The 21,821-nt window shown below is 36.7% G+C and overlaps 1 protein-coding gene across 1 annotated transcript in view; it reads right to left on the reverse strand.

Annotated features, from left to right (window-relative positions):
* LOC308435642 (cadherin-related family member 3-like) overlaps positions 1 to 21,821 on the reverse strand; it is a gene marked incomplete at both ends in the record, with an annotated part of 100,756 nt that overhangs the window by 38,557 nt on the left and 40,378 nt on the right. Inside the window, 4 exons of the mRNA XM_080936363.1 lie at positions 12,244 to 12,389; positions 13,108 to 13,329; positions 13,882 to 13,987; positions 21,192 to 21,348. Of these exons, the coding sequence (XP_080792489.1) occupies positions 12,244 to 12,389; positions 13,108 to 13,329; positions 13,882 to 13,987; positions 21,192 to 21,348 (631 nt within the window). The remainder of the gene's footprint in view (positions 1 to 12,243; positions 12,390 to 13,107; positions 13,330 to 13,881; positions 13,988 to 21,191; positions 21,349 to 21,821) is intronic.

Below are 21,821 nucleotides of genomic sequence, written 5' to 3' on the forward strand. Positions count from 1 at the left end.
TCGCACTGCCCCAGAAACAACTCACAGACTGTATGAATTCCAAGAAAGAAAGAAAACAAAACAAAACAAAACAAAAAAATTGTCATGCTCAATCCTTACCCACCAAGAACACATTGACAAATTCTGGTTGTACCCTGTATTACATGTACTGTCTGCTCGTTGTAAAAAAAAAAAAAAAATCTTTACACACCAAGAAAACTTTGACTATTTCCAGGTTGCATCTTCTTTTACATGTACTTTATGCTCATTGTTACTGTTGGAATCTTTATCACACTATCAAACCTTTAAAAAAAAAAAAAACAAGTACTGACAAAAATGTATTGTATAATTTTATGCAAAAAATGCTCAAAATCTGTACATTTATCTTTGTTTTGTAAAACAAAGTTGTTAAAAAATAAAATAAAAGGAGTGTAAACTTTAAAAAAATAAATTAATATACTCCTTAATGTTTTAGCTCATTAAAAATAAAAAAATCCGGCCCGCAGAGAGAGGCATGGGGCCAATAAAGAGATAAGTTTGTTTTATTTACTTATTAATATTTACTACAACAAACACACATAAGTAGGTAAGTCAGCACATACAAAGCCCCTCCACACAAACATATAAAACACACACACACACTCACACACACAAACACACACAGACACAAGCAAACTCAATGTACATAGGTCTCCAAACTAGGTGTTCAAACGCAAACTGGGAAACGTTTCTGGTACTGGGCTTAGCAAAACTTCATCCCATAAACTTTTCAAGTGGTCACAATCTTGCTGAAAATTTGCCAGGAAATGTTTAGAGCTTGTTTATGCAGAATATAAAGTTATTTTTGACTATAAAAAAGTCATGGCTTCTACACTTAGAAACACATAAAAAAATCACATTTCTTTTGATTAGTGATGAGGTATGTCTTTGTCTCCATTTTTTAAGTGAGAGAATAAGTAAGACTTTGTTAAATTTTCTCTAGCTGTAAAATTTTTGCTCTCTGGCATAGCATTTAGGGATCAATACTTTTATTTGTACTTAAACTTTCTAGCTACACTTCCAATATATAGTATGCTAAGTAAATATTTAAGAAAATGCCTTTATTATTAGATAAAGAGCAAAGATACATGACAAAGAATTCTGAGTTCTTGTGCTTAATATGATAAACTTAAAGCATAATTTTTATAATTTATTTCAGACAGATTTAAATGACAATATATAGATATGAAGAATCCTGGGGATAATGAAAAGAATGATTAATATCCAGCTTTCGTCATCTACCAAAAGAGTGTTTGGTATTTTTTTTGTTTCCTTCAGCTTGCAATTTTTTCTCTCCAAATATGATCTTAAACAACTTATAAATAAAATCTGAAGTGGTTTAGCTCTTTATGCTAAATTTTAAAATTCCCTAAACTCTGCCATATTTAGTGCATGACAGAAACTGATTTACAGTTTTTACCATTTCAGTTTCATATTAACATAAACAATTCAAGGAACATTGTGCTTTCAAAAATATCCAAGATGAGGAATATTTATGCCTTAGCTTAATCTACGAAAGCAAGAACATTTTAAATGTGTTTATCAGTCATGGTTAAGTAAGTACTTAGCTGTTGTTTTGTGGAGGAAATTATGAAAATCCCATCCTAATAAAATCTGCTAAGCCATCTGAACAATGTCAATGAGATTTTTCTCCGTCTGTGGAGTGGCCCTACTTTACTTGTTTAGGAAGGATGAGTACAGTACTCATGATGAGCCTTTGAGTGCTTTACAGAGTCACGTTTAAATTTTAGTTATACTACAGGACTAAATAGAATCCTCAGCATCTTGTGAAGAGACAATTTAAAATGCCTCAATAACCTGACCCACATCCATAATAGTAAGTGGGGAGGCTGAGATTCTAATCCACGTTAACCCTTTGTAATCTACACTTCTTGCTGGGACAGGTATTTGTGAAATTAAGCGATGTGTTGATGCTGAACATGTGCACAGAGTTCCACATCATTCCAGGTTGAGTTTCTGTGGCTAACGGGTCCACATTGGATATCTCTGTGTGTAATTCACTGGCAGAAAAGTGCAACATATAAAAAAACTCATGCACTTCACAGGGTCATTTCTGTTAAAAAGAAAAATCACTAAAACTCACTTTCTAAACAGGTAGTTTCGTCTAAAACCAGACCAATTTCGGGAGGACCCTGCATGCTTTCAGGGTAATGGCTTTCTACAGGAATGGATTCTGAAACTATGGCTACTCTGAGAGGCACTTCAAGGAAGAACTGACATTCATTTTTTTAGCCATTATTCAATTATTATTTGTGATGTACAGAGAATGGCAAATCTTTCCACGGTCCATAAGTGGGGCATGCATTTGGCACAGGAGAGGCACTGGAGAGCCGCTGAGCTTCAGTCTGGAAACAAAGGGCACATATTTGGTAACTATTGCTTCAAAAAAACTCAGAAAAGAGACAGTGATGATTTAGAAACTGTCCTCTGAGGAAATTGATCACGCTCTTTGCAGGAGACAAAACAGTCTTCAGTTTTGTATGCAAATTCTTGTCAGCAAGTACATTATGGTGTAATACACTCTATATGATCACACTATGAAATGATTTTTGCTTGGGGATTTTTTTCACTTTGTTTTGTTTTTGTTTGAGTAAAAGCATCTGACTTTGCTTTGCCTCAGACCCTGGCAGCCAGATTGATTTGCTTACCTTGAGTGTTATGGATACAGAAGTTTGGTCCCTGGCAGGACAGGAGCGCAGCCCCATTTAACTATTTCATTGTTCACAGGACAGGGTCTTTCTATACTTATTGTATTCCACACTGACACATTGTCATTCCTCTCATTCAGGTACTAATTTATCATGTAACCTTAACCCCTTTATCCACGTTTCCTAAAGATATACATTTAATATTATATCTTTCAAGTATTTTCTTTAAGCATTTGTATGCTATCATTATGAAATATAAAAAGGTTGCTTGGCTTAAGCAACAGCAGTTTACTTACAGTTTTTAAAGCTGACTAGTCCGGAGACTAGCTCATGATCTGTTGGGGCTTTTGTTCTTGTGAGTGGTTTTTTACAGCCAGTTTCTTTCAGAATCTTTAAAGGGAAGAGAGAACACTCCCTAGAGGGTTTGGTTTGCGTGTTCATTATTCTCTCAGTTTACTAATCTCATCAGACTGAGACCACACCTGCCTCTCATTTTTTATCAAACTACCTTCTAATACACATGCAAATAACCACAGCAAATCACACAGGACATGAAGACTCAACTAGGACCTTGGCAGGGTATGACCATTCTGCCCAAAAGAATACTAACTTTTCAGTTTATAAAGAGCTTGGTGTTTGTTAATTCATTCTGGCAGATGTAGTATCAACGCATTTCTATGCTTCTGATCTAAATAATAGAACACTGCTATGTTTATCTACACTATGGATTTTAGTCTCTCTTAAAAATAAGATACAATTTTAGAAACCTGTAGCTTTAGAACTCTGAGCCTTGGTTTACTTTCCAAATAAAGTATTAATATTAACTTTTACCCCAGGTTTTTTTTTTTTTCTGGAACATTTTCACAATAAAGGGTATATAGTTCTAAGAAATGTATAAAGCTTCTGTAAGGCAAACGACACTGTCATTAGGACAAAACAGCAACCAACAGATTGGGAAAAGAGAGGGCTAACATCCAATATATACAAAAAACTCAAAAAATTAAACTCAAGACAACCAAATAACCCTATTAAAAATGGGGAACAGAGCTAAATAGAGAATTCCCAACTGAGGAATCTTCAATGTCTGAGAAGCACCTAAAGAAACGTTCAACTTTCTTAGTCATAAGAGAAATACAAATCAAAACAACCCTTAGTTTCTACATCACACCATTCAGAATGGTTAAAATAAAAACTCAAGAGACAACAGATGTTAGCAATGATGTGGAGAAAAAGGAACACTCTTCTATTCTTCTGTTCATGGGATAACAAGCTAGTACAACAACTCTGGAAATCATTTTGGTGGTTCCTCAGAAAATTGGACATAGTACTACCTGAGGATACATCTATACCACTCCTGGGCATACACCTAAAAGATGTTCCAACATATAACAAGGACACTTGGGCTCGTACAGGCTGAGCAACTGGTGAGAGGGAGACCTAGGCTGCGGGGGAGCAGAGGGATCTCTGCGGAGTGCACACGGAAAGGGCACCCCCTGCCCTGACCTGCCCTGTCCTCCCCGATCCAGTGACCAGGAACAGATCTTAGGAACTTCTGTTCCCACCCGGAGACGACTTCAGGATACAGAGCAGAGCCTGGCCCAACAGCCAGCCGGAAAGGCGGCTCGTACAGGCTGAGCAACTGGTGAGTGGGAGACCTAGGCTGCTGGGTAGATGAGGGATCTCTACGAAGTGCACACAGAAAGGGCACCCCCTGCCCTGACCTGCCCTGTCCTCCCCGATCCAGGAACCGGGAACAGATCTTAGGAACTTGTGTTCCTACCCGGAGACGACTTCAGGACGCAGAGCGGAGCCTGGCCCACCTGCCAGCCGGAAAGGTGGCTCGGAGAGGCTGAGCATCTGTGACCAGGAACAGATCTTAGGAACGTCTGTTCCCACCCGGAGGCGACTTCAGGACGCAGAGTGGAGCCTGGCCCAGCTGCCACCCGGAACCTGGGCTGCCGGGGAGTAGAGAGATCTCTGCAGAGTGCACACGGAAAGTGTACCAGGGACACAGACCAGATACAAGGGAAAGGCAAGAACATATCACTGACAACAAAATGGCAAAAGGAAAGAGAAAGAGTATATCCCAAGGAAACCAAAACAATCTAGCAACACCAGAACCCAGCTCTCCGATAGTAGCAAACATCGGAATTCCAAACACTCCAGAGAAAGAAGACACAGACCTGAAATCATGCCTCAAGACGCTGATAGAGTTACTTAAACAAGAAAGGGAGGAAAAGCAAAAAGATTCAGAAGCTTTTAAAGAAGAAACAAGAAAAACACTCAAAGAACTCAAAGAACGAGACGAAAACAGAACCAAAGAAATAAAGGAATGGAAGAGGGAAATTAAAACAGAAATTGACACAATAAAGAAAGCGCTAAAAGAGATAACCCTAGAGTCAGAACACCACAAAAAGAAATCAGGAGTCACAGAAGCAAGCATTTTCAACAGATTACAAGAGATCGAGGAGAGAATCTCGGGGGCAGAAGACAACATTGCAAACATAGACAAAACAGTCAGAGAAGATGCAAAAAACAAAAAGCTCCTAACCCAAAATGTCCAGGAGATCCAGGACACAATGAGAAGACCGAACCTAAGGATAATAGGAATAGAAGAGGGAGAAGAGTATCAACTAAGAGGCACAGTAAATATCTTCAACAAAATCATAGAAGAAAACTTCCCTACCCTCAAGAATGAGATGACCACGAGCATAAAAGAAGCCTTCAGAACTCCAAATAGGTTGGACCAGAAAAGAAATACCTCCCGACACATAATAGTAAAAACATCAAGTGCCCAAAGTAAAGAAAGAATACTAAAAGCAGTAAGGGAAAAAGGTCAGGTAACATATAAAGGCAGACCAATCAGACTCACACCCGATTTCTCAACAGAGACTATGAAAGCTAGAAGAGCCTGGACAGACATCATGCACTCCTTAAGAGAGCACAAGTGCCAGCCCAAGCTGCTATAGCCAGCAAAACTATCAATCACCATCGATGGAGAGACAAAGATATTTCAAGACAAATCAAAATTCACACAATATCTGACCACAAACCCAGCACTACAACGAATTATAGGTGGAAAACCCAATACAAGGAGGGAAAATACAGCCTAGTAAAAACAAGAAAACTCCTAAACAAGAAAACTAAAAGAAGAAAAAAACACAGACACAACTCAACCCAAAAAAGCAAAAATGGCAGGAAACAGAAACAATTATTCCTTGATATCTATTAACATAAATGGTCTCAACTCCCCAATAAAGAGACATAGACTATCAGACTAGATACATAAACAAAATCCAGCCTTTTGCTGCATACAGGAAACTCATCTTAGAGACAGAGACAGACACTATCTCAGAGTAAAAGGGTGGGAAAAAAACTTCCAAGCAAACAGCTCTAAGAAGCAAGCTGGAGTGGCTATTCTAATATCGAATGAAGTATTTTCCAACCAAAAGTTATCAAAAAAGATAAAGAAGGACACTTTTTACTCATTACCGGGGAAATCTGTCAGGAGGAACTCTCAATCCTTAACATATATGCTCCAAATAAAAAATCACCCACATTCATAAAAGAAACTCTACTAAAGCTCAAAAAATACATTTCACCCCACACAATAATAGTGGAAGACTTTAATACCCCACTCTCACCAATGGACAGATCAGGGAAACAGAAACTGAACAAGGACATTGCAAAACTAGCAGAGACTTTGAACCAACTAGAATTAATAGATACATACAGAACATACTATCCTAAAGTAAAAGAATACACCTTCTTCTCACCACCCCATGGCACCTTCTCAAAAATTGATCACATAATTGGACACAGAATGAGCCTTCATCGATATAAGAAGATTGAAATACTCCCATGCATCCTCTCAGATCACCATGGTCTACGGCTGATCTTTAACAACAACAAAGACAACAAAATGCCCACATACACATGGAAACTAAACAACCCTCTGTTAAAGGATAGCAGGGTCAAAGAAGAAATAAAGAAAGAAATTAAGGACTTTCTAGAATTCAACGAAAATGATAACACAACATACCCAAACCTATGGGATGCAATGAAAGAAGTATTGAGTGGAAAACTCATAGCCCTAAGTGCTTCCAAGAAGAAACTGGAGAGAGCTCACATCAGCAACCTGACAGCACAGCTAAAAGCCCTAGAACAAAAGGAAGTAGATATACCCAAAAAGAGTAGACGGCAAGAAATAATCAAAATTAGGGCAGAAATTGACCAAATAGAAACAAAAAAAAAAAAAACATTGAAAAAATCAACAAAACAAAGAGTTGGTTCTTTGAGAAAATCAACAAGATTGATAAACCCCTAGCCAGACTAACTAAAGGGCAAAGAGAGAGTATCCAAATTAACAAAATAAGAAAGGAAAGTGGTGACATAACAACTGAAACTAAGGAAATTCAAGAAATCATCAGATCCTACTAAAAAACTTATACTCCACAAAATTGGAAAATCTGGAGTAAATGGACAAATTCCTAGACAGATACAAGGTCCCAAAGTTTAACCAGGACCAAGTAAACCATCTAAATAACCCTATAACATCTATAGAAATAGAAGAAGTTATCAAAAGCCTCCCAACCAAAAAAGCCCAGGTCCAGACGGGTTCAGTGCAGAATTTTATCAGACATTTATTGGGGATATAACACCAATATTCGCCAAACTATTCCAAAGGATAGAATCAGATGGAATATTACCCAACTCATTTTTTGAGGCTACAATAACCCTCGTACCTAAGCCACACAAAGACCCTAAGAGGAAAGAGAACTTCAGACCAAACTCACTTATGAACACTGATGCAAAAATACTCAACAAAATCCTTGCAAACCGAATCCAAGAACACATCAAAACCATCATTCATCATGACCAAGTAGGCTTCATCCCTGGGATGCAGGGATGGTTTAACATAAGGAAATCCATCAATGTAATCCACCATATAAACAAACTTAAAGACCAAAATCACATGGTCATCTCACTAGACACTGAGAAAGCATTCGACAAAATACAACACCCCTTCATGTTAAAAGTCCTGGAAAGAACAGGAATCCAAGGCCCATATTTAAACATAATAAAAGCAATATACAGCAAACCAACAGCCAACATCAAACTTAATGGCGAGAAACTTGAAGCAATCCCACTAAAATCAGGGACTCGACAAGGCTGCCCACTCTCTCCCTACCTATTCAACATAGTACTGGAAGTCCTGGCTGGAGCAATTAGACAGCAAAAGTAGATCAAGTGGATACAAATCGGAAAGGAAGAGATAAAAACATCACTCTTTGCCGATGACATGATAGTGTACTTGAATGACCCCAAAAATTCCACCAGAGAACTCCTACAGCTGATAAACAAGTTCAGCAAAGTGGCCAGATACAAAATTAACTCAAACAAATCAGTAGCCTTCCTATACTCAAAGGACAAACATGTGGAGAAAGAAATTAGGGAAAAGGTACCCTTCACAATCGTTACAAAAACTATGAAATACCTTGGTGTGACTCTAACTAAGGAAGTGAAGGACCTGTATGACAAGAACTTCAAACCTCTAAAGAAAGAAATTGAGGAGGATCTCAGAAAATGGAAAGATCTCCCATGCTCATGGATTGGAAAGATCAACATCTTAAAAATGGCCATCCTACCAAAAGCAATCTACAGATTCAATGCAATCCCCATCAAAATTCCAACCCAGTTCTTCATGGAATTGGAAAAATCAATGTGCAATTTCATATGGAATAACAAAAGACCTAGAATAGCGAAATCCATCCTCAACAACAAAAAAACATCTGCGGGAATCACTATCCCTGACCTCAAGCTATATTACAAGGCAATTGTGCTGAAAACTGCATGGTACTGGTACAGAAATAGGCAAGTGGATCAATGGAATAGAATAGAAGATCCAGAAATGAGCCCTCATGTATATGGTCACCTGATTTTTGACAAAGGAGCAGTAAACATTCAATGGAAAAAGGACAGCCTATTCAACAAATGGTGCTGGTCCAACTGGCACTCAACATGCAAAAGAATGAAAATAGACCCGTTCTTATCTCCTTGTACAAAGCTCAAGTGTAAGTGGATTAAAGATCTCCACATTAAACCAGATACACTGGAACTATTAGATGAGAAAGTAGGGAAAACCTTAGAACACATAGGCACAGGAGAAAATTTCCTGAACAAAACACCAATGGCTCAAGCTCCAAGGTCAAAGATTAACAAATGGGACTTAATGAGATTGCAAAGTTTCTGTAAGGCTAAGGACATCTTCAAGAAAACAAAACGGCAACCAACAGAATGTGAAAAGATCTTTACCAACACCACATCAGATAGAGGCCTAATATCCAAGGTGTACAAGGAACTCAAAAAGCTAGACACCAGAGAATCAAATAACCCTATTAAAAAATGGGGTACAGAGCTAAACAAATCATTTTCAGTTGAGGAACACCAAATGGCCGAGAAACATCTGAGGAAGTGCTCGACATCCTTAGCCATCAGGGAAATGCAAATCTAAACAACCCTAAGATTTTACCTCACACCAGTCAGATTGGCCAAGATCCAAAACTCAGATGACAGCAGATGCTGGCGAGGCTGAGGAGAAAGAGGAACACTTCTCCACTGTTGGTGGGGTTGCAAGCTAATACAACCACTCTGGAAATCTGTCTGGCGATACCTCAGAAAATTTGATATAGTACTACTTGAAAACCCAGCTATTCCACTTCTGGGCATATACCCCAGAGACACTTTAATACACAACAAAGATATATGCACCACAATGTTCATTGCGGCTCTATTTATAATAGCCAGAAGCTGGAAGGAACCCAGATGTCCTTCAGAAGACGAATGGATACAAAAATTGTGGTACATATACACAATGGAATACTACTCAGCCACCAGAAACAATGACTTAACCAAATTCTTAAGAAAATGGCTGCATCTAGAGAAGATCATCCTGAGTGAGATAACCCAGTCACAAAAGAACAGACATAATATGCAGTCACTGATAGTGGGATGCTAACCCCAGAGGCTTGCACTCCCCCAGAAACAACTCACAGACTGTATGAAGTCCAAGAAATAAAGAAATCAAAAAATATACATATATTCACAAAACAAGAAGACTTTGACTATTTCCATGTTGCGTTTTTTTTTGCATGTACTTTACGCTTATTGCAACTAGTACATTTTCAATGCATACTGTCAAGCCCTTGAAAAAAATCAAGTACTGACTAAAAAACATATTCACATGGTTTTATGTAAAATTTATTTTAATGTCTGAAAAAACAGTACTGACAAAAATGTATAATTTTAAGCAAAAAATGTTTAAAATCTTTACATTTATCTTTGTTTTGCAAAATAAAGTCGTTTAAAAAAATAAAAGAGAATCATCAAAGAAAAAAAAAATAACAAGGACACTTGCTCTACTACATTCATAGCAGCCTTATTTATAATAGCCAGAAGCTGGAAAGACATCATATGTGCTTCATCAGAGGAATGGATACAGAAATTGCAGTATATTTACAAACTGGAGTACTACTCAGCTATTTAAAACAATGACTTCATGAAATTCTTAGACAAATGGATGGATCTAGAAAATATCATCTTGAGTGACATAGCCCAATCACTAAAATACATCCATGGTATGCACTCACAGATAAGTGGATATTAGCACAAAAGCTGGAAATACCCAAGATACAATCCACAGACTACATGAAGCTCAAGAAGGATGAATAAAGTTCATCCAGATGCTTCAGTTCTTCTCATGAAGAGGAACACAAATATTTGCAGGAGGAAATATGGAAACAAAATTGGAGCAGAGTCTGAAGAAAAGAATATCCAGAGACTGTCCCACCTGGGGATCCAGCCCATATACAGCCACCAATCCCAGTCACTATTGCTGATGCCAAGAAGTACATGCTGACAGGACCTAATAGAGCTGTCTCTTGAGAAGCTCTGCCAGATGATGACAAATATAGAGATGGACACTCACAGCCCACCACTGAACTGAGTACGGGGTTCCTAATGGAGGAGTTAGAGAAAGAACTGAGAGAGTTGAAGGGGTTTGTAACCCCATAAGAACAACAATGTCAACCAAGGAGAGCTCCCAGGGACTAAACCACCATCCAAAGAGTACACATGGAGGTACCCATGGCTCCAGCTGCATATATAGCAGAAGATGGCCTTTTTGGGCATCAATTAAAATAGAGCTATTGTTCCTGCCAAGGCTCAAAGCCCCAGGGGAAGGGAATGTCAGGGCAGGGAGGCGGGAAGTGGTGGGTAGATGGATGCACACCCTCATAGATGCAGAAGAAGAGGAGATGGGATAGGGAATATGGAGAGGAAATCAGGAAAGGGGATAACATTTTAAATGTAAATTAAAAGTATCCAATAAAAGTATTTATTGGCAAAAGAGATGTCTAGGCTTTACCTGATTTTAAAACACCAATACAATATGTGTGTGTGTGTGTGTGTGTGTGTGTGTGTGTGTGTGCATGTGTGTGTGTTTATGTGTGCATGTATAAATAATATATATATATATACATATATATTATAAAAGTATTTTTACTAATGGCATCATTCTGATTCTAAAACAAGAGAGATGAGTGCTTCTTCAATTAACAATACAGATAACTCTTCTCATCCTACATAATGTTTATTAGGCGTTCACACACAGAACAGAATGGCCACAATAGGTTCAGAAATCTCAGCACACTGGCCCTCTCCCAATAGAGAAACTGTAAATATGAGTGTGTCTAGGTGGATTGCTGGAAGCATGCATAGCAAAGGAGTTTCATTAGCTCATGACATCCTTGACTCATAGTTGAAACCAGTCGAGTCACTTCATTAAATTTCTCCCTAAAAAGATTTTGGCCTGGCTTATTGCATTTTCCAGACGTAAAGAGGCTGTAGTGGGGACCACAGCACTGAGCCACAGACACCGCTGAGAGGTTCAGCTCACCACAGAACATGTGGAAATGTTCGCCTCAAAGAATTATCCAAAGGTTCTACTCAATGTCTGCAGCTTTAAATCATCACTTGTTTGGAAATCATTGCCTTTTCTCTGGGATCCAGAGTTGAAAAGTATACAGGTCTCAAGCAAGAAAAATGAATGTGATCATTTGATAAAGGAAATTTGGCTCTATCTATAAAAGATGATTTTTTTTCCTTTTTTTAAAATCACAGTTCCACTGATAAAAGTGATGCATTTGATTATACTGATGTGAAGCTCAAACAAGTCAGATCAGGTATATGCTCATCTCAAATCTTTTCAAGTCTTTTTAGAATCATATTTTTAATAAATTAAGTGAAACTCATGATACTAGGTTCTCTCTTCATGCAAATTCTTATGTGACTCAGAAATCATAGCATATTCTTCATGTCCTAACAATTTTATCATTGCCAATAACAATTAAAAAGTAGTTTTGGATCACACATCTCACTTTGAACTCAGGTCAGTGATGAACGACTGTATTAACCACTTTCAGTTGTCTTTTCTTGTGATTTTTGAGAACATGTCCTTTAAGTAACAACAATATATCAAGCATCCAGACATTCTTACCAGAACATGGATGGTCACCTGAGCAGTAGCAGTTCTCTGCCTGAGAGGATCAGCAAGGGCATCATTTCCCATATCTGTGACTCTCACAGCTATCTGATACTGAGCAGCCACTTCCCTGTCCAGTGAATTCAATAGCTTTATCATCCCTAGCACAAATACAATGAGAAAGTCTCTCAGTACTACTTAAGAGTTTTAATCACTGTTAGATTTTAACCTCTATAGACAAAGTTTTTGTGATAGGACCAAGGTAGAAATTGAATGATATAACAACGTTTTTCCCAGATTTTTATTATTACTTCCACAGTTAAATCATGACAGATGTTAATTCCTGCATTAGTCACCTACTGTACATTCTGAGGCATTTGGAAGAACACATGTGTGCAAAGGCTCTCTGAGTTTCAATATATCAAAGATCAAAGTTTCATGCTTTCTTCTGTGGTTGCTAAGAATTATGGATACAGCTAACAAACCAGAGTGAACAGTCTGTAGCTCAAAGTGGGGAGGGTTCTAATAAAAGTGTTCTTTCCCCTGAATACTAAATAAAATATAGTCAAAATGAGACATTTATTTTTAATTTTAATTTTTGAGGATTTAACCCTATTTTAGCATAATTTAAACCCTTCACTTTTCCCCCTCTAACGCCAATCATGGCTGTTTTTTGAATTCATGACCTCATCTTCTATAGCTTACTGTTGCACATATACAAAATGTATAATCTGCCGAATCCAGTTATTGTTATCTGGATGTATATGTGCTTAAAGCTGACCACTTAGGATTGGAGAAGCTCTCAGAGAGCTTAGCTTGTCCCTGGAGAAAACTGATTCACCCTCTTATTGTTAACCCATATTAGCATTCCTGCATTACCTGTATCTGACTCGATGTAAAATTTGGGAGGTATTCCAAAGTTGCCTCCAACAATGGTGTAGCGTATATTGTTGAATGGCCAGTCTTCATCTATAAATGTAAGTTTTCCAACAAGTGTATCTGTTGGACTATTTTCAAATATACTGAAGGTAAATGCCATCATAGACCCAATAGGATTGTGTTCATTTATACGACTCACTCTTAATATGATTCTAATGATGGCTGAGGAGAAAAAAAATTATAACAGTTTAGCTAGATCAATTATATGTCTTTTTCAACAATTCTAATTTATTCTTTATAATGATAACTCACATATTCAATTTTACATGGACGGATTTCACAGATTTATTTAAATTGATGTTTTATTAGTGAATTAGTAACTTTTAGTTATAAAGCACTTAAAATAGTTTAGCAAAGATGTTCTATTAACTGATAGTTTAATAGTCTCCAAGGTAGAACACACTGATTCCTTGTTCAATATTTAAAACAAGCAAATGTTACAGAAAACTTATGTTCAAAATGTCTTCAAGTAACTGCAACGTGCTATATCACACGTTTGAGAAGTATTATATCAACTTAATTGTAGTTTGGTTTTGTCTTCCAGTATTTAAATAGTAACATACATGGACTACATAAATTAATTTGATCATAACTATTCATATACACTATTACAACTTTTGATTGGAATATTTTTAACTATAAAAATATCTGAGAACTAATATTTAAGATTCTATTTTACTTAATTCAAACAATTTTAACATATTGAATTCTTACTTGAGAGTACAGGAATACCTTCATCAGATACTTTTATAAACAATGTGTGTTTAAAGTTCATTCCTGCAAAAATCATACTATCATAATCGAGAGGCATAGGTCCAACCTGTAAATAAAAAATAATATACTATGTTATGTGTTATGTACTTAAGATTTTTGTAATGATATATAGGAAACTTAGTTCCTTTTGCCACCAAAAGGAATTAAATCTGAACTGCAAATAATGAGAATAATCTCTAAAACAACAGGTCTAAACTTCAAGCTTCAAAATCATTATAAGACTTGAAATCAACACTGCTAAGGAATCTAAGCATCTCATATGTTTGTTCTTTTTCTTTACTCCCCTGGGATGGCTGTTCCGGGCAGGCATGATGTTGTCAGTGTGTTTAATAACACTAAATATATGGGCAATGCAATCTAAGAGTCTTCTGTGCACATCTCTTGCCTAATCATACAGAGCTCACAGTCTAGACTCTAAGACCGTCCAAGAGCATAAGGAAAGCACATGACTGCTGCTGGCTTCTCCAGCTAATTTGAGATCCCTTCCATGCCCCCACCGTGTGCATATTAGCTAATTTCTCAACACTCAATATTTATTATACAGGGAAGATGTGTGTAGCCACCAAGTGATTCATTGTCACAGAAATACATTCCTTTTTTTCCCTTACAACTTTATTTTAAAAAATACAGAGATACATGTACAGATTTTAAAGTCATTTTGGCATAAAACTATATGAATATATTGCTTTTTAAAGGTTCTATAGTGTTTCAAAACTTGAAGAAAAAAATACATTAACCAACTGGCAGAAAGGTGATATCTTTAGGATTCAGTGAAGATGTTAGATGGCATCTAGGGTTAATGCCACAACTAAAACTCTATATTCTAAGTAGATAAATACAGATTGAATAATAACATCAATGACACTGACATTAATAAAGTAGTTAAATAACAATTTTCATGTTCCACTACAATTCCCGCCTAGGCTAACATGATCTGTTTTCAATCATACCAGGGACTAACCCACCAACCAAAGAGTACACATAGAGCAACCCATGACTCCAGCCCCATATGTAGCAGAGGATGGCATTGTCAGACATCAGTGGAAAGAGAGGGCCTTGGTCCTTTGGAGACTTTATGCCCCAGTGCAGGAGAGTACCGGGATGGGGAGGCAGGAGTGGGTGGGTGGGGGAGAACCTTTGCAGAAGCAGAGGGGAGGAGGGATGGGATAGGGGATTTCTGGAGGGAAAACAAGGAAACAGAAGAACATTTTCAGTTTAAGTAAATAAAATATCTAATAAAAATAAAAAGAAGAAAAGAGAAAAGAGAAATAAATTGAATGCTGACAATAATTACAGCTACTGGCAGAAAATAACCAAGGATGGTACAAACATTAAGGAATTTTTGTACACGATATCAATAACATTGAAGACAATTTTAGAAATATGTTTCTATGAATTAAGGTTAGGAATTTTTGATATTCTAAATGACTAAAAGAAATAAATACATTTTTTCATCTAAACTACAAAACTTATTTCTCTATATGTTTAAAAATCTAAAATGGGAACAGCATTTGTCAAAATATTTATTTAAAATATAAAGACTTCTGTATAGTAAGTATAACATCATCCAAGGAATATAGCAAACTATAGAAAAGGATAACTCTTTACAAATTATACGTCTGATTAAAATATATGTAATACTAGGATATGTATAATATCTATATTCAAATCAAATATATGAATTTTATATCTGATTAGAATATATAAAAACTTTAAAAGTCAATAAAATAATTTAATTAAAATGAATTATAGAACTAAACAAAGAGTTCTCAAAAGATAAAGTGCAAATGGCTGAGACACTTGTTTTACATGTTCAGAGTTATTATCCACGATAAAAACAAAATTAAAACTGCTTTGAGATTTCATCTTTCCTCAGACAGAATGGCCAAAATCAATAAAACAAATGACAGTCCACACTGAGAAAGATGCAGTCAAAGGGAAACAGTATTGCTGGTGGGAATGCAAAATTAAACTTGCGCTATGGAAATTAGTGTGGAGGTTTTCAAAAGCCTGTAAATTGATCAGCCACAAGATCTGTTGCATGAAGACTCTCAGGAGACATCTATGTAGGGTCTTCTCTCTCATGTCTTTCTGGGTCTTGGTTACCTCACGCACTATAATCTTTAGTTCCAAAATTTGGCCTGGAATTTTCAAATTTTTGTTTTTAATAGCTGAATAGTATTCTATTGTATAGATGTTCCATATTTCCTTTATACATTCTTTAAATGAGGGACACCAATGTTGTTTCCAATTTCTGGCTATTACAAATAAAGCTGATAAAAACATAGTTGAGCAAGTGTCTATGTGGTAAAATAGGGTATATTTAGGTATTTGCCCAGGAGGGGTATAGGTATATTGGGATAGAACTATTCCAAATTTTCTTATAAATCACCAACTTGATTTCCAAAGTGGCTATACAAGTCTAGACTCTGACCAGCAATGGATGACTGTTTGCCACACCAAGTGCTGTCACTTGACCTTAACCGTGCTGTAAGACATAAGATAGAATCTCAGTGTCCTTTTGATTTGCATTTCTCTGATGACTAAGAATATTGAACATGTTTTTCAGTATTTCTTGCCCATTAAAGATTCCTCTGTTAAGAACTGTCTGTTTATCTCTGGAGCCACTTTTTAATTGAGTTATTTATTTTGTTGTCTGTTTTCTTGAGTTCATTATATAGCTTGGAAATAAGTCCTGTGCTGAATGTACAGTTGATGAAAATCTGTTTCCATTCTATAAGCTGCTGTTTTGTCTTACTGATAGTGTCCTAGGCCTTGCAAAAGCTTAGCTGCCTCCTGAAAGACTTCATCGAGTAGCTGATGGAAATACATGCAGAAACCAAAAGGAAAATATCCAGGAATAATTCCGGGAGTCTTGTTCAGGAATATGGGATAGAACTGAGTGAGCCATAGGGGTCTAGAACACCAAAATTCCTACAGAGTCAAGAAACTTGGGCACATAGGGACTCACAAAGACTGAACCACCAAGCAAAGAGGATCCAGAAACCTAGACTTCTCACACATTTGTAGGAGAGGTACAGCTTGTTCTTCATGTGGGTCTTCTAAAAATTGGAGTGGAGATTATCCCTGATTCTATTGCCAGTGTTGGATAGATCCCCCTTCTCTAGCTGGACTGGCTGCTTGAGCCTAGTGTGAGAGGATGTTTTTAGTCTTGCTGAAACTTTATGTCACAGGGTGGGGTGGTACCTAAGGGGGTGCTTCCACTTTCCTGAGGAGAAAGAGTGCGGAATGCTGGAGGGATTTGTAAGAGTGGTGCTGGAAGGAGAGGAGCTAGAGAGGATGGCTGCTATCAGGGTGTAAAGTAGGTAAGTAAGTCAATTAATAGAAAACAAAGGATCATGCTATACAATTCCTGCAAATATAGTAAAGGATTGCACATACTCCTACTTGTTCATCCACCCATGCTCACCGCTGTTGTCTTCATAATAGTCAGAAACTTGAAACAAGTTAGATGTCCAAAGACATATGGATAGATAATAAAAGCTTGGTACATTTATGGTATGAAATATTAGTCACCTACTAAGAAAAGCAGAAGTTTGAAATTTGAAGGTAAATACATAAAGTTCAAAACAAATTACTGTGAATGAGGCATCTCAGAAGACCTCCAAAGACAAGTACTAATGTTTTTCTTATATGTGGCTGTGGCTTTTAAGCTTCAGTTCTTTGCGTTACAAAGGAAATAACCAAAGAGATTAGACAGTATCTAGACATAATCCCAGGATTGTAAAGAGTAATGAGAGTCAACTTTTTCTGCTAAATAACAAGCTATTGGATAGATATGTGCTGGGAACAGGAAAACCAGTTTTCTTTAATGGAGTGTCTCTGGTTATATGAATTGATTTCCAGAACAGGCTTTGGGTGAGGAGTATTTGGCCATCTCCTCCCCCAAAGACTTCATGTTTTGTTTTGTTTGTTTTTGTCTCATTGGCTCTTTGTTTGATGTGACTTTTTAATGTTGTTGCTTTTGCTTTGTTTTGTTTGAATCTTTGGTAAGAAAGAGAAAGATCATTTAATTGGATGAATAAGGTGGGGAGAATTTAGAGATTGAAGAGAACTAATTTGACATGAATATATTGTATGAAAATATTTATTCTTTTTATCTATCCTCTCATTCAATACATCCTAACACAGCCTTTGTAGCCTGTCTCCTCCAAGCATCCCCCAACTTGCCTTCTTCACCAGATGTACTCATCCTCCATTTCCCTTCAGAACAGAGCAATCATCTCAACAGAACACTGCATAACAGGATACAAGAAGACTGAAAACAACCTTCAACCAAGGCTCAAAGAGGCAACACTGTAGTAGGAAAGGGGTTCCAAGAGCAGGCAAACGATAGAAACCCCCACTACTTCTATTAGGAGACCAAAAATACTCCGATGCAAATAACCACAGTCTGTATGCAGAGGGCCTAGTCAGACCTATAAAGGTTCCATGAGTGTTCTTCAGTATCTGTGAGCCCCTATGGGCCCTGCTTAGTTGATTCTGTGAGCCATGTTCTCCTGGTGTCCTTGATGCCTCTGGATCCTACTAAAATATTATTTATTATTTTAACATAAATTTTTAGTACTAGCTTTCAGTCTCAGTTTTGAATAACTGATCAAACTATTTCTCTCACAAAAGAACAGACACAATATGCAGTCACTGATAATTAGATACTAGCCTCAGAAAGCTCTAAATACCCAAGAAACAACTCACAGACCATATGAAGCTCAAAAAAAAAAAAAAAAAAAAAAAAAAAGAGGGAGGGGGCCAAAAAGTGGAAGCCTCAGTCCTTCTTAGAAAACAATAATAAGTGTATAGCACCCTCTCAGAGTGGGATACACCTAAACTTTAAATCATTAATAACTCAAGAGCTGAGACGACAGCCTTGTTAACCCCTTTTCTGGTTTCCACCTCTCTCATTGCCCCGACCCTGCTTCTATGAGGATGCTTCCCCTTCATTGCACCTACCAACTCCCACCTCAACATCCTGGCATTCCCCTACACTGGGGAATAGAGCCTTCACAGTACCAAGGAACCCTCCAGGAGCACACAGGACACAGGAACCACAAAGCAGCCTGGAACAAGTTTCTTCCTGTTTCTGTCTGTGCCCTGGAGCCCTCTGCACCCACATCCTGTCCAGAGAAAGCTGGTCTCCTAGGAGTGCTCACACTCTTAAGCCCCACAATTGAGACACTGCTTACCCTCTTTTTATGTTTCTATAATATTTAATTCATTAAGTGTTAAAATTGTGTCATTTTCTTTGAATGGCTTGTCTTTTCTGCCTTGAAGAAAGATGAGAACTGAGTCATTTTGATAACTTTCAAACTTAGTTACTCTTTGTAGAAAATATCATGTTCTTTTTTTTTGTTTCTTTTGTTGGATTTTTTTAATTTACACTTCAAATGCTATCCCCTTTTCTGCTTTCTCCTTCAAAAACCCTTATCCCATTCACCCTTCCCCTCTTTTTAGGAGGGTGTTCCCCCCACCTACCCAGCCTCTTCCTCCTGTCTCACTCCTCTTCCATCCCCCTACACTGTGGCACTGAGCACTGACAGGACCAAGGGCCTCTCCTCCCATTGATGTGCAACAAAGCCATCCTCTGTTGCATATGCAGCTGGAGCCATGTGTCTCTCCATGTGTACTCTTTGGTTGGTAGTTTAGTCTCTGGGCGGTTCTAGAGGCCTGATATAACTCTCTCCTGAGAGGCTCTCACAGAGCCTGAAAAATACAGAGGGAGATGCTCACCGCCAACCATTGAACTGAGAACAGAGTTTACAGTGGAGGAGCTAGCGAAAGGACAGAAGGGGTTTGCCAGCCCCCAAGAAGAACAATAGTATCAACCAAAGACATCCCCCCAGGAAACATCATGTTCTTATTCCAATCATACAGCAAATGGCATGAAAAGAGAATTGTGTCATCTATTAATGTGTTAACCTGTTGTATTTTTCAAATGCAGTCACTACAAACTTTAAGTGGATGCTTATAGGAAATTAGTAAAAGTATGTTCATAACAATAGTTTTGTTATTTACTTATATATATTTCATATATCCTGTTATAATTGTTGAATATAAATGATTTAAAGTATTTGTAAACATTTCTTCCATTTTAAAATGTTCTACTGCAAAAAGAGTGGTGTTGCATTTCTCTATCATTACTGGGATATAAATGCACTTAGATTGTAAAATTCTATTTTCATATTCTTGTTCTATCAACATTTCCAGTCATGAACATATCATATTCAGACTTTGTGTGACAATGATCCAAGTGAGAAAAAATGTCAGGGATAGATTCATATGAGAAATATATGTAAAAGCAAGCAATGCAAAAAGTACCTAGGTAATGGAGACATAGAAATGAAGAGGTTTTCTGCCTCGATAAACAGTACATATTTTAAAACTTGATGTCTGTTTTTAAGATCATGAATATGATTCTTTGCATTTCACTCACGGAGCATCAGGAAACAAAAATATGAGGGGTTTGTAAGAAATGTATCTTTGATGGAAGCTTAATACTATGGAATTAATATTAAAACATTATATAAATGTACAGTATATAAATGTACATGTTACTTCCATGCTACTCATGCAGAGCACTTTGGGCCGTTCATGAACAGTCATTCAAATGAGCTGCATTTAATTACCATGCTGACCACAATACCTAATTTCACTTTTCTTAATCTATTTTATAAATGATGAATATAATTACAGTTAGCCTAACATATTTCAAAATTTATTGAGAATAAAATAAATACCTATATCTATCTGTTCGTTCTTTGTTCTGCCTTTCTGTCTTTCTACCTACCTATCTTCACTCATGCACACACACATAAACAAACAGATATATACTACATTTGTCAAGAATATTTGAGCTGCTGAATATTATAGGATAAAGTAGTAAAGTATGTATGTTTGATTCATTTAGTTCAAAAGTAATTTAACATATTTAACAAGGGTTTTCAGTATATTCCTATTAAATACACAATATTTTATCTTAACACTATTGTTCTAAGAAATTCATAACCTTCATAGTTCAGTTCTTGAGTTCAAAACTGCATTCCAACATTCATCCTGAAGGAAGTTAGGCTTTCAGCAATTTAAGGTTCAATTGAAAATCCAGGAACAAATTCTGCCATCAGCTATTTTAACTACTGTAGCTCATTAACAATTTTATAATAATAAAAATAAATGTACTTTTTATATCTCAGAATAATCACAGGCCACAATCAGAGTGAGTTTACAATACTTACTTTCAGTTCACTGTTTGTAAGAGTAAAGGTTTTGTTTGAAAAAGTGTCTTTAATTAAATGATAAGTTATATTGTTATTGGGAATAGTTCCATCTTGATCTGTACAAGTTAGGGAGACTAAAGTGGTGTCAACTGGGATGTTCTCAGGAAGTTCAATTCTGTAGTGAGAAAAAAAAGTTGTTATATGTCAAACTTGATTTGGGCAGATTATTTAAATTTAATTTAATAGATTATTTAAAAAGTTTGAATAATTAAAATAGCCTTCTTGATAATAAGTATTTTATAGTATCCAAGAAAAAATGTGTAATACATAATATATATTAATAATGAAGCCAATGGAAATGGCATTATTGTTAAACTAGGTCTCTCAGAGGCAAAATTAAGCCATAAAAATTCCTGAAAAAATGGCAATTCATTCCTCCTCCCATTGATAACTTCACATTCATAGATCATAAAGTTCTATGTCAGTTTATATAATAGCCATGTTTGTATCTCTTTAAACTGGCACTATATCATTCCTCCCACTTTAAGAATAAAGAAACTACAAATCACTCTTTAAATGGGCTTAAAAGAGAGCTGAGAATGTGGATTGTGTGTTAAATCTTTCCTATTTACTAAGACAAAATACTTG

The sequence above is a fragment of the Micromys minutus genome (assembly GCF_963924665.1).
Source record: "Micromys minutus genome assembly, chromosome: 23".
NCBI classification, from domain to species: Eukaryota; Metazoa; Chordata; class Mammalia; order Rodentia; family Muridae; genus Micromys; species Micromys minutus.